Source organism: Nicotiana attenuata, chromosome 3 (assembly GCF_001879085.1).
Source record: "Nicotiana attenuata strain UT chromosome 3, NIATTr2, whole genome shotgun sequence".
Taxonomy (NCBI): domain Eukaryota; kingdom Viridiplantae; phylum Streptophyta; class Magnoliopsida; order Solanales; family Solanaceae; genus Nicotiana; species Nicotiana attenuata.
Window position 1 is genome coordinate 8,942,000 of NC_031991.1, and position 13,331 is coordinate 8,955,330.

Genomic DNA, 13,331 nt, shown 5'->3' on the forward strand with positions numbered 1-13,331 from the left:
TTCATGTTAAAAATAATTGATTTTTAATTGAGTATTTAAATTATTCATCACTATTTGATTCAATTATCATCAATATATCTTGGTAAATGATAGATTTCTCAAAAAGCAATTGATTTGATAGTGTTACGATGAAAATATAGTCGCCGGAATATGCGTTTGGTAGTGTATGTCTCATATTTAAGAAAAAAACCGAAAAACCGGAAAAAAACCGACAAAAACCGAATCGATAAAAAACCGACTTAATTGGTTTGGTTTGGTTCTAATATTTGAAAACCCGACTTACTTGGTTTGGTTTCTTTTTAGGGAAAAACCGACCCAAACTGAACCATGAACACCCCTAGTCACAGATCTTGGATTTACAATTCCAGCCCAAAACTATTTGTTGGAGTTACTTAGGAGCTTTGCTAACAAGAATGTACAAAATAAGGATAATTAACACTGAAAACAGAGATTATGCACAATTCTGATTGTCTTTTTATTGTTTAGGAGATCTTACTGCATGTTACAAACAAAATCATTAATTTGAGTTAAAAATAGTGTTAATCACACAATTTCATAGAGAAAATTATACTTTAAAAATGTTGAAAATAATAGCCAAAGGTGAAACTGTTTGACTCGGCAAATAATAAGAACACCATTGGTTGATTTGTTGAGGTTTGTTTCAAGAAGATCTTGACCATGTTGATGGACATTCATACCAATTACTTAAGGGAGCTTTGGAAATAAACTGGAATTGAAAAAAACTTAAACTGGTAGGGGAAATATTGTTGTTTTCCGTACCAAAAAGTAAGTTTTTAAAAGAAGGGAGATGTTGTTTCCTTGAGGCCTATATTAGCTGATCTACAACAACAACAACAAAATACCCGGTGTAATCTCACAGGTGGGGTATGTACGCAGTCTTACCCCTACCTAGTGAAGGTAGAGAGGATGTTTCCAATAGACTCTCGGCTCAGGAAAAGCAAATAGTCGGAAAAAAATACAGTAACGGATAAACCACGAAAAGGAAACAGAAGGCTGTATTACATTAGTTGATCTAATCCCAGAAAAAGAATAACTAAAGAAGGCCATAGTGACACTAACTCAATTTTGCACCTAGCGGTAGACTTTTGATTGTTAGTTGAAAAGCTCAAACCAGAATTAGTAAGCGAAAAGAAGAAAATGACAAACGAGATATTTTAGTTGAACTTGATTGTGACAAAGATAGCGCTTGCATATTTGCATCATGCTCCCTATATGAACAGCTATGCTCCAATTATATTGAATGAATCAGTCAGTTACAAAGAAGAAAATCCAAATAGAACTAAAATGGCGAGTTGTTGCATCGTCTGAACTGATATCAGGAGACGGAATGAGTTTCTTTTTCTTGGTGCTGCAATCGCTTGGAATTATGAGAAGTATCCCTTGAATATTGAATCACTGATCTAAAGCAAAAAGATTACCAATACGAAAGTCACCAATAAGATGTACAGCAAAATATTTTTGTAGCTTCAGTCCTTCCTATGTTCGAGTACTCAGAACAACATGAATAGGTTGAATCCTTCACCATTTTGGTCCTCGATAAGCTTTCAAAGTATGTTTTCACTGCTAGAAGACTCCTTCCTATCATCTTGACGCCTATTCAGTATTCACATGGTTGAGCTACTCAACAGACAAGGATTCAATTAACCATCATGAAAACTGACGGGCAGCATTGTGATTCTTGTTTCGAACAATTGTGGTTCAAGTGATAGGATTCCGTTTCAACCACCTTGGCATTACAGTTAACATGATGATGTAGGTCCAATGCGCATTATATATGTGTGGTGAAAATCAAGCGATAATACTCTTCAGTCCTCGGACAGCTTCTGGACTATCTGTACTAGCTAGATCCACTAACACAGATTGTTATATAAGCCCTCTAGCTGCTTTAGGTGAATCCAAATGTTATCCCCTAAATATGAGGATCATAAATCTTCTCGACTTATTCGTTGCTGTTGCTGTTAGCTTCTCTGTACTTATTTCTCCACACAGATCTCACCCGCACATATATTATTACCATAACTCACAATCATATTCAGTGTTTTCCTTTTCCTTCTTAGCATCTGCAAACATGTACAACTTGGGGCAAGGGAATTAAAGGCCTCTAAGTTCAGAATTGTTATATACTCAAGAATGAACCTTCACCAAGAAAGTCTCAAGAATTGTTATATACTCAAGAATGAACCTTCACCAAGAAAGTCTCAAGAATTGTTATATGCTAAAATAACTTGTACTCAAGAAAGTCAGATACATTCTACTCGAGGATGAAATTTCACCAAAATTGATATATTCAATGTCATAACATCTCTTTCTTTCTTTTTCTCTTATCAAATTACAGCAACATGGAAGTAAGAGAATAAAATAACACAAGATTACATATCAAAAGCAGCAGCTTGACACAGTAAGAAAAAACCGTTAGAGAGATATGTTAATGACATAAAGAATGTAGTTACTATGTCTTACCATGGATGAAAGAATATAATGAATCAATGCTAGTTAGAGAAGCCAAAGCAAAATCTTTGCCTTGTTCTAACAAGTAAGAATGAACTTCCATATGAAGTGCATGACAACATTACCTAATACGTATCACTTATTAGACGCTTGTGCCGGTTGTAATGTTTCTCAATGAAGACTTTGGAAGCTCCTTCAACAGTTCTGCGCCATGTCTGTGCATATAAAAAGAGAAACAAAATGGCGATTTAGAACAAATCCATCAGTTTAACTTTACAATTGCAGATGTGAATAGGTAAAACTAACTGATGAAATAAGGATTCTCTTATGCACAAGAAGATTATTAAGCTCTGTAGGCACGTACTGACAATTGTCTCATGTAAACTCTGCCGAATACAAGTGATTCGAAACCTTGGAAGAATGAGACTTATCGGTATTACAACAACAACGACAACAATCCCAGTATAATCCCACATGTGGGGTGTGGGGAGGGTAGTGTGTACGTAGACCTTACCCCTGCCTAGAAGGTAGAGCTGTTTCCGATAGACCTTCGGCTCAAGGCAAGATGAAAATAAAGCATTAGCACAAGCATTAACAACAACAACAACAACAAGAAGATAACAAGAAAACGAAGCAAAGGGGACAACACGTAAAACTATAAATCTAACAATAGTATTGCACCAGACTAAGACTAATACTACTGGTATGTAGAAGAAACACTTACGACTACCTACTGGTCTACCTTAATTCTCAAGGTATCGGTATTCTTCAGTATATTCTACAGAATGATAATGCACATTTGACGTATGGTTTCAAGGCCTTTGGTGTCATTGATTAGCAAAATGACAATGAGTATAGCTTTAATCTTATAAGCCTTATTTTCTTTCTTTCTGCAGTCTCTACACCTACATCATCTGGGCAAAACAGGACATTTTTGTGATACGGTATCATTCTTTCCATGATAATGTACTACACCGAGCCAATCAGAGGCAAATTTAGGATTTAATATATGTGGACTCAACTATTAAGGTTCTTAGTATTGAACCCTTTATATTTATCAAATCATGGGTTCATATCTACTTATTTATTGCCATATTAATATATTTTTTACATATAATTTATACTCCACATCGAAAGTGTTGGGTTCAGATGGATCACGAGTTGAATGTAATGCAGGAGCACAGGCCATATACTGAATGTGCTGAATAATCTTCTATTGGATTGACAAACCTACACCTTTTATGCTGATGCAGATAAGGTTGAGTTCATGAGTAGCTAATAGCTTTCACATCTATTTCGAATGTCTCCCTCTCTATACAACAAATCTAAATTACTTTCTTTTCGACGTAGTTAATATATCATATTTAAATGCAATGCTAATAATTGCCAATTCTCCTTCTAATTCAACAATTCCACAGCAAGTGGTGGATGTAGAGTGTTAGTTATCAATTAGTTCATCCAAATCTAGTAACTTTGACTCGGACCATGTATACGTATTAAAAGAACTTGATTTCGGATCTAGTAAATCAAATAAGTTGTGGCAGAATTCCGAACTCTGCACTCATAAAATTGAAATTTTGGATTCGCCTTTTTGTTTCCCTAACCATGTATATCTCTACTTAAATTATCAATTTCCAATTCTTATCACATAAATAAAGCAACCAAATTTTAGTTTGCCCTAGTAGTCAATCTTCTCCCATCTACCCCTAGAATCAAGACAGGGCAAGACAATCCTCACCAAAATACCATAAATTTAGTGAAGAATCTAAGAACTTCAAAGTCCTCTAGCTAAATAAAAGACAAAAGGGGTACCAAAAAAGACAATAAGTGTATCATTAAATTATTAAATTTAACTTATATAAACTACATTTGTTAACTTTTTGTAACAGGTGACCAGATTTATTTATCAAATTAATAATCTCACCTTTAAATTACCTAAAATTATTTTTAAGTGACCTGAATAATGTAAATATTCTTTCTACATTGATAGCATAAAAGAATTAATACTACTAGTACATTTTCCAATATATAAACTAGGACAACAAAAGTATTAGAATGTAATCTAACCTTCTCAATAGTACCCAAAAAGGATCTGTTCTTGAAATCCTTAGCTCTAATCTTAGCTTTTCCAATACCTAAACGCCGAATCAACGCCACGGATCGTTGAGAACCAGCAGGAGGTAGAAGGGACTTCCTCTCACCCAAAACAGCAGCAGCAGCAGTAGTAGTAGTAGTGCTGCTCCCATTGGCAATGGGTTGTATTCTTTTCCTGCGTTTAGCTAACCTGAGTTCCTTCTTAGCTAAAGCTTTATCTTCTGATTCAGAACCCATCTCAGCAAACTTCCTTAAAAGCTGATCTGATGATGCTTTTGTTACATGCTGAACTGTAGCTGTAGCAGCAGCAGCATTTTCCTTTGTTTCCATTTTTTATGCTTATAGAAAAAAGAGGCAAATAAAACTGATAGGAAAATAGACAACAATTGAAGAAAACCAAGAATCAAGAAAATGAAAGAGAGAGATTATTTGGAGATTTGTTTTCAGTACGAAAGTGATGTGAATTGTGGAAGACGAGGTTGTCTGAAAGGCTTAATATGTGGGAAGAATGGACCGTTGGAATTAATGGGCGGTGGAGAAAGAGAATAATGGATTTGAATAATAATGTAAGAAGGTGGGAAGTAGCCGTTGGGATAAGTAAAACCTATACTTTAACATTTTTTAAACTACTAGTGAAGTTATTAAACATTGGTGTATTTGTTTTGCTTAACCAGATATAAGTTGACTGGTCAATAAGTTGCGACAAATGGATAATATTTCCAACCATGTGTGTCCTTTGAAGTTAAACTAAATGTAAAAAGAGAAGTGTGACCTTGGAAAAGAAAACTATATCCGTGAACCCAAAAGAAAAAAGAATTTATGCCACCATCATAAGATTATTTATCTTACTTAAAAGGTGGGATAGATAGTTGCAATTATAAGCAACAACAACAATAACAAACTTAGAGTATGTTTTCACGAAGACTTGTGATTAACTATCAACTAAATTAAATTCAAACAATTAATCTATTCAAGCGATTTTCTAAAGTATAATTAGTTACAAAACTAATCTACAATAGTAAACTAAGAAATTAAAGAAAACAAATCGGGTAGCTTAGAGATTGAATTCAATGAGAGAAAATATTACAGAGCTAAAGATCAGGTAATAATCTAGTTTAGTCTTTCACTTAAATTATCTAATTAATTTATCTGATTTATTGGTTGACAGGGTTAATATTACTCGTACAATTCTCTCGAAGTACTACTCGTCTGTTCAAGCTAACCTAACGCCTATATTTCTATGAAACTAGGATTAACAAGAATGCATTAATAATTCATGGACAGTAACCAAGCAAGACGATTAGGTATAAGTCTATCCTAACTGCAAATCCATTCCCGATGCTTAGTTTCAAGATCTTGCCCTACTCAATTCTATTGCAGTCTAGAATTCCCTCTCATGAGTTCAATCCTAGATTTGTAGATAGTATGCAATTGGTAATCAAATAATTAAGCACAAGATTGAATAAATAAACCAATATGATAAAATAACATGAACAATCCAAGCTTTAAACTACAACGTTCATGTAGTTCCCATAACCTTAGAACTAATAAACTATAAAATTAAAGAAAGAAAAGAGAAGAAAAGATCGGTGTTGCTCGCTCTAAGTACTGCGGCTGCGATCTTTTCCTCTTTCAACAATTAGTCCCCTCAAAATCTGAGTTATAGTGTTTACCACAAAATAACCTACTGATGACACAACCTCAAAGACTGACTCCTTGCCACAAAATATACCCGGGCTATCTTGCTTACTCTGGTCGAAAAGTTTAATACTTCACCTAAACATGTGTCCTCACCACAATTGCAATGACCCGATCGATTATTTTAAGTATTTTAACCCTGATTTCCCTATTTGATACTTTACATATGTTTAATTGTGGTTACATGACTTGCGGAAACGATTGGTTTGGTTTCGAGAGAGTTTTGGATTGATTTGGAACACTTAGTCCCTTGGTTGGAGGCTTAAGTTGTAAGAGTTGACCGGAGTTTGACTTTCGTGTAGATGACTCCAGAATGGTGTTTGGATGGTTCCAATAGCTTAGACTGGTGATTTAGACTTTGGCGTATGTCTGGAATTGGATTTGGAGGTTCTTAGGTTGATTTGGTTCTATTTGGTGAAAGTTGGAAAGTTGAAGGTTTGGAAGGTTGATAGGTTTGATCAAGAGTTGACTTTGATGATATCGGATTCGGATTATGGTTTCGTGAGCGGGAATAGGTCTATTGTGTCATTTGCGACTTGCATGCAAAACTTGAGGTTATTCCAAGTCATTTAGGCATATTGTCACGATCCAAATTTCTCACCGTCGGGATCATGATGGCGCCTAACTTTTCAGATGCTAGGCAAGCTAACAGATAAAGATATAATACGCTAACCACTAACAAATTCAGTAAAAAACATCAATTAAACCAAAACAGATCAAAGGAGTGCAGAATTTCATAATAACCCAAGTACTTATACACGACTACCCAGAACCCGGTGTCACAATTCACGAACTTCTAAGAGTCACTACAAATATTGGCTGAAAAAATTAAAAGAAACAGAAAACTAGAATAACTAGAAGGGGACTCCAGGGCCTGCGAATGCCGGCAGATCTACCTTGGGTCTCCTGTTGGATTGAAGGCAGCATCTCAAGTCTGGTCAACACGGTCCAGTACTGAAATCTGCACAGAAAGTGCAGAGTGCAGTATCAGTACAACCGACCCCATGTACTGGTAAGTGCCGAGCCTAACCCCGGGGAAGTAGTGACGAGGCTAGGACAAGACACATACATAAACCTGTGCAGATAAACAATATACTAGCATAATACAACTAATAGAAGCTAAGCAGAAATTAACGGGAGGGGGAAACATGCTAAGCGGGTACCAAAATAAAGAATCACAGTAATAGAGGAATTTAGACAGTCACTTTGAACCGGTAATAACAAGTAAACACAGCAAACGGAAAATGCACGGCATCACCCTTCGTGCTTTTACTCTCAACCTCACCAGATAATCTATAATAGAAACGTACACAGCATCACCCTTCGTGCTTTATCACTCAACCTCACCATATAATTAATAGAAAGTGCACGGCATCACCTTTCGTGCTTTATCACTCAACCCTACCATGTAAGTAATAGAAACAGGCACGGCATCACCGTTCGTGCTTTATCACTCTTCCTCACCAAAATAAGAGACACCAATAATAGGGAGATAGAAATGACAACAACAAGTCTTGCTTCAACACTTAGTTCCACCATACCAATCTCAACTTTGAGTAAACGTTCAACTAATACCAATTTCAATAAAACATGATAAGAATTTGCTCAACACATCGAATAGCTAGTCTAAACATGAACAATATGATCAAAATATACGACATCTTCAAGGATAAGACTCACACACATGCTATGACTCGACAACAACGTTTAGGTACTCGTCACCTCACCTATACGTTGTACCCAACATCCAAACACGTAACAAGTGAGCAAATAATACCTAATCTCTCAAGCTAAGGTTAGCCACAACACTTACCTCGCTCTCATAGCCAAACCCAAAGCTCAATTACCGCTTTTCCCTTCACACAAGCCTCCGGACCAACAAAATCTAGCAAATCACCAACCAAACAATTTAATTTAAGCCTTAGGAACTACCCATGATAGCAAGGAATTCAATTTAGGCCATTTTGAAAAAGTCAACACCCGGGCCCACTTTGTCCAAACCCGAATTTTGGACCAAAAACCGATTACCCATTCACCCCCGAGCCCGAATATACATTTGGTTTCGAAATCCAACCTCAATTTGCAGTCTAAATCCCCAAATTTTGAAATCCCTAGTTTCTACCCAAAAATCCCCAATTCCACCATGAAAATCCTAGATTCTAGGTTGAAATCTTGTTAAAAGAAGTGAAAGATTGAAAGAAATGAGTTAAGAATCACTTACCTATGATTTGGGGAAGAAATGGTCTTTGGAAAATCGCCTCTTGATGTTTAGGTTTTGAAGATTTAGGAAATGAATCAAAAATCCCGTCTAAGTCCCTTTTACACAGCTGCAGATGTAGCATTTGCGACCTGAGTTTCGCAAATGCGAAGGTGCTATCGCAATCGCGAAGCCCTTCATAGTCCTGCTGCCTTCGCAAATTCGAGGAAAGTGTCGCAATTGCGATCACTGAACCTCGTAAATGCGAGTAAAAGATTGCATTTGCAGTCCTTGCCCCTCCCAGACTCCCTTCGCAATTGCGAAGGTAACCTCGCAAATGGGAGAACTACTGGCCCAGCTGATCTTCGCATTTGCGATGAAAACCTCACAAATGCAGAACCTACAGGGTTCGCAATTTGCGATGCCTGATCTCGCAAATGCGAGATCAAAGACCTGCAACAAGTTCAGCTATACCAGCAAATTTTCTTAAGTTCAAGTCACTCTGTAGCCTATCCGAAACTCACCTGAGCCCTCGGGGCTCCAAACCAAACATGCACACAAGTCTTAAGACATCATACGAACTTGCTCGTGTGATCAAATCGCCAAAATAACACCTAGAATTACAAATTTAGCACCAAATCACATGAAATTCTTAAGAACACTTTGAAAGTCCTGTTTTCTCAACCGGATGCCCGAATCACGTCAAATCAACTCCGATTTCCACAAAATTTCATAGACATGAGTTAAATATTATATTAAACCTGTATCGGGCTCCGGAACTAAAATACGGGCCCGATACCAACGAGATCAAGCATCAATCAAATTCTTTAAACCATTTGATTTTCAGTTTTACAATTTTCATCAAAAATTCTTTTCTCGGGCTCGGGACCTCGAAATTCAATTTCGGGCATGCGCCCAAGTCCCATATTTCGATACGGACCCACCAGGACTGTCATAACACGAGTCCGAGTCCGTTTACTCAAAATATTGACTGAAGTCAACTAAATTAACTTTTAAACATTAAAAAAATGGTTTTTATCAATTTTCCACAAAAAAGCTTTCCGGATACGCGTCCGGACTGTGCATGCAAATCGAGAAGGAATAAAATGAGGTTTTGAAGGCCTCGGAACACAGAATCGAGCTCTTAAACATAAGATAACCTTTTGGGTCATCACATTCTCCACTTCTTAAACAATCATTCGTCCTCGAACGGACGTAGAAAAGTACCTGAGCTGGTGAAAAGGTTGGGATATCTACTCCGCATATCGGACTCGGACTCCTAGGTAGCTGCCTCAACAGGCTGACCTCTCCACTGCACTCGAACCGAAGGATAACTCTTCGATCTCAACTGACGAACCCGCCGGTCTAAAATGGCTACCGGCTCCTCCTCGTAGGTCAACTCTGTGTCCAACTGAACAGTGCTGAAATCTAACACGTGGGATGGATTGCCGTGATACTTCCGAAGCATGGACACATGGAATACTGGATGTACCGCTAATAAGCCTGGGGCAATGCAAGTCTGTAGGCCACCTCTACCACTCGATCAAGGATCTCAAAAGGCCCAATGAACCTAGGTCTTAGCTTGCCCTTCTTTCCAAACCTCATTACGCCTTTCAAAGGCAATTCCCGAAGCAACACTTTCTCCCCGACCATGAATGCCATATCACGAACCTTACGATCGGCATGACTCTTTTGCCTGGACTGAGCTGTACGAAGTCTATCCTAAATGATCTTAACCTTATCCAAGGCATCCTGTACCAAATCTGTACCCAATAACCGAGCCTCCCCCGGCTCAAACCATCCAACCGGCGATCGACACCGCCTGGCGTATAATGCCTCATAGGGAGCCATCTGGATGCTCGACTGATAGTTTTTGTTGTAGGCAAACTCTGCTAACGGCAAGAACTGATCCCAAGAACCTCCAAAGTCAATAACACAGGCGCGGAGCATATCCTCCAAGATTTGAATGGTACGCTCGGACTGTCTGTCCATCTGAGGATGAAATGATGTGCTCAACTCGACCTGCGTACCCAACTCATGTTGTACTACCCTCCAGAAATGCGAGGTAAACTGCGTACCTCGATCGGAAATGATAGACACGGGCACACCATGAAGACGAATGATCTCACGGATATAAATCTCTGCCAACCGCTCCGAGGAATAGGAAACTGCCATAGGAATGAAATGCGTTGACTTATTCAGCCTATCCACAATAACCCAAACTGCGTCGAACTTCCTCTGAGTCCGTGGGAGTCCAACAACGAAATCAATAGTGATACGCTCCCACTTCCACTAGGAATCTCTAGCTTCTGAAGTAAACCATTAGGTCTCTGATGCTCGTACTTTACTTGCTGACAATTTAGACACCGAGCTACGTATGCAACAATATCCTTCTTTATCCTCCTCCACCAATAATGCTACCGCAAGTCCTGATACATCTTGGCGGCGCCCGGATGAATAGAATACAGGGAACTGTGGGCCTCCTCTAGAATCAACTCATGAAGCCCATCACATTAGGCACACAAACACAACTAGTTTAGCAAAAAAGATTTATTGAGTGCCTCCGCTTAATAGCTAAACTATTGCTTATGAGAACAAAGTCATCTATATCAGTTTGATGTAGATTATATATGAAAGTATATTACATTCTCCCCTCACAAGTGGTTCAGGGTTAGGAACCAAATAATTCCATCTTATTATTGATCTGCGATGTATATTTTAATTGACATCATAACGCACAAAGGTGGGTTTTCAAAGTTGAGGAAGCAGATTAGTTTTTCTAACACAAGGGGGAGAAAGGATAAACAGTTGAGAAAAAGTTACATGGAATGAATTATCTTTTGTACATCTAGATCCTTGAATAAGATAATATGAACTTGAAATTCATAAAAAGATAATTCATCTGCAGTATATTGCAAAGCATGTCGGACGCATTTGCTGACCCAAAGAAAGTAACTATATGCTCACTATAAATGCTCCTATTAGAATAAGTCTTAGAAGGACAAAGCCTATGGTATGCTTAAAGCGTATAGACAAATCAGTTTCAAATAAAATTCTTGACAAAGAAGATGAGAAAATGATCAAAATGATCATAATAAGGAGTTAAGTGATCTAGAAGATCTCATGACATAATACTTCATAAAATCTCAAGAGAGGTTCAGGTACCTGAAAATATGAATGAAGAGATCCCTATGTTATGTCTTTAAGAAAATATGTTGGAACCGACATAAAATGTTCGTCGACAACATCTATGATAGCACTAAATATAGATGAGCATATTAAGTTTGTTGAATACAAACACAAAAATATTGGCCAAATGAAAGAGACACAATTTGAATAGAATTGGTTTCATATGAAAGACATGTAGTTTTGGACATGCAGTTCAAACACTCAAAAGTATAAAGTCAATGGTGTGTGTGCAATCACTTTCATGTATCTTATAAGTCTAGCATGACATGAAAAAATTGATATGCATCTAAAGTCTATTTATATGGATTATTTGACTATACTTATATGACAATCCATTTATAATTTAAAATGCTTATAGCATATATAATTCTTGGAGAATTTCTTGCTCCCAAATTACCACATCCTAAATGTAATTTGTGCACATATATATCTTGCTATAACTATATGCATGATAATATGATAGCAAGAGTTTTTGCCTCTATGTGATGATAATGAAATGACGATTCCAACAAGATCATATGAAGACAATACATCTCTATCAGGAATGATGATTTCAAAGTGCAACATATTCATTCAAGTTAATATGTCTGATTTGTTTATCAAATCTCTATCAACAATCTTTTGAAGATGGTACACAAGATTGGAATGTGAAGGCTCAAAGATATGAATTAATTGTCTCATCATGGGGAGTTAATACGCGTTGTACTCTTTTTCCCTTACAAGGTTTTGTCCCACTGGGTTTTCCTTGCAAGGTTTTTAACGAGACAACCAAAAGGCGTATTTCTAAACATGTGTACTCTTTTTCCTTCTCTAGAATTTTTTTTCCCACTGGGTTTTATTTTAGTTAAGGTTTTAACGAGGCACATTATCTGTTGAATAGACATTCAAAGGAGAGTGTTATAAATAGAATTTTATATATGGTGAATGTCTATATTTTAGAGAAATCTTAAGGTTTGTTACTTGGTGGTTAAGCCACTTTTCCTTATAAATAGAGGGGTTTTATTCCATTGTAATTCATCCCAAATCAATACCGTCTAACCACATTGTATAGTTCGTATTGAATACAGAATACTCGGAAGACTAATTGAGAAAAAACAAGAATAGAAGGAAAAGATGGTTAAGAAGTAGCCAGGGTGATGGATGAACATGAAACGAAGTATATACACCTGCTATTTGTTCACTTTACTAGTTCTTGATGCTATTAAGTAGTGGCAAAAAAAAACCAGTGTAGATAAGTACCTACGCTGAGTACTTGCGCGCGTTGGGCTCACTGCTCCGAAGAAAAACTTAAGACCACTGGAACGTGTTCATTAGCGACAATGTCCCCTTTATTATGATATTTCTAAACAAACTCTTGGATTACAAGTCTAAAGGTTTTCTTTTGGATGAGATCGTAATTGATATTAAAATTGATTATACTAGCAATCTTGATGCAAGTAAGTAATGACAATATCAATCGTGTCTTTGTTACGAAGCTGGAACTACTAACCAGGACAAACGGACTATGATATGATGACAGAAATATGTATTTTCTCCCACATCTTGTAAATCAAACAGGGTAAAGAGTTGTTCTGCAAATTGAAAGTTGAAACACAAATTCTTTGAACAATTACAGAAATTTTCCAAAGCTAAACTGTCTAAAGATACAGGACAACCGTTCTATAAATCTAAAGTCTAATGGATG

General features: G+C 37.0%; 1 protein-coding gene across 1 annotated transcript; it reads right to left on the reverse strand.

The window, feature by feature from the left end:
• LOC109223280 lies at positions 1,157 to 5,079 on the reverse strand. Its single transcript, XM_019387529.1, has 2 exons — positions 4,537 to 5,079; positions 1,157 to 2,684 (listed from the first exon to the last, which is right to left on the reverse strand). The coding sequence occupies exons 1-2, from the start codon at positions 4,891 to 4,893 to the stop codon at positions 2,595 to 2,597; spliced, it is 447 nt and encodes a 148-aa protein (XP_019243074.1). The 5' UTR covers positions 4,894 to 5,079; the 3' UTR covers positions 1,157 to 2,594.

What these genes read in the sequence shown, in the direction of transcription:
- LOC109223280 (XM_019387529.1), bottom strand. Translation starts at nt 4,893, where the DNA reads ATGGAAACAAAGGAAAATGCTGCTGCTGCTACAGCTACAGTTCAGCAT. An exon ending in TTTTGGGTACTATTGAGAAG is followed by an intron (nt 2,685 to 4,536) that starts GTTAGATTACAT and finishes TTATATGCACAG; the next exon opens with ACATGGCGCAGAACTGTTGA.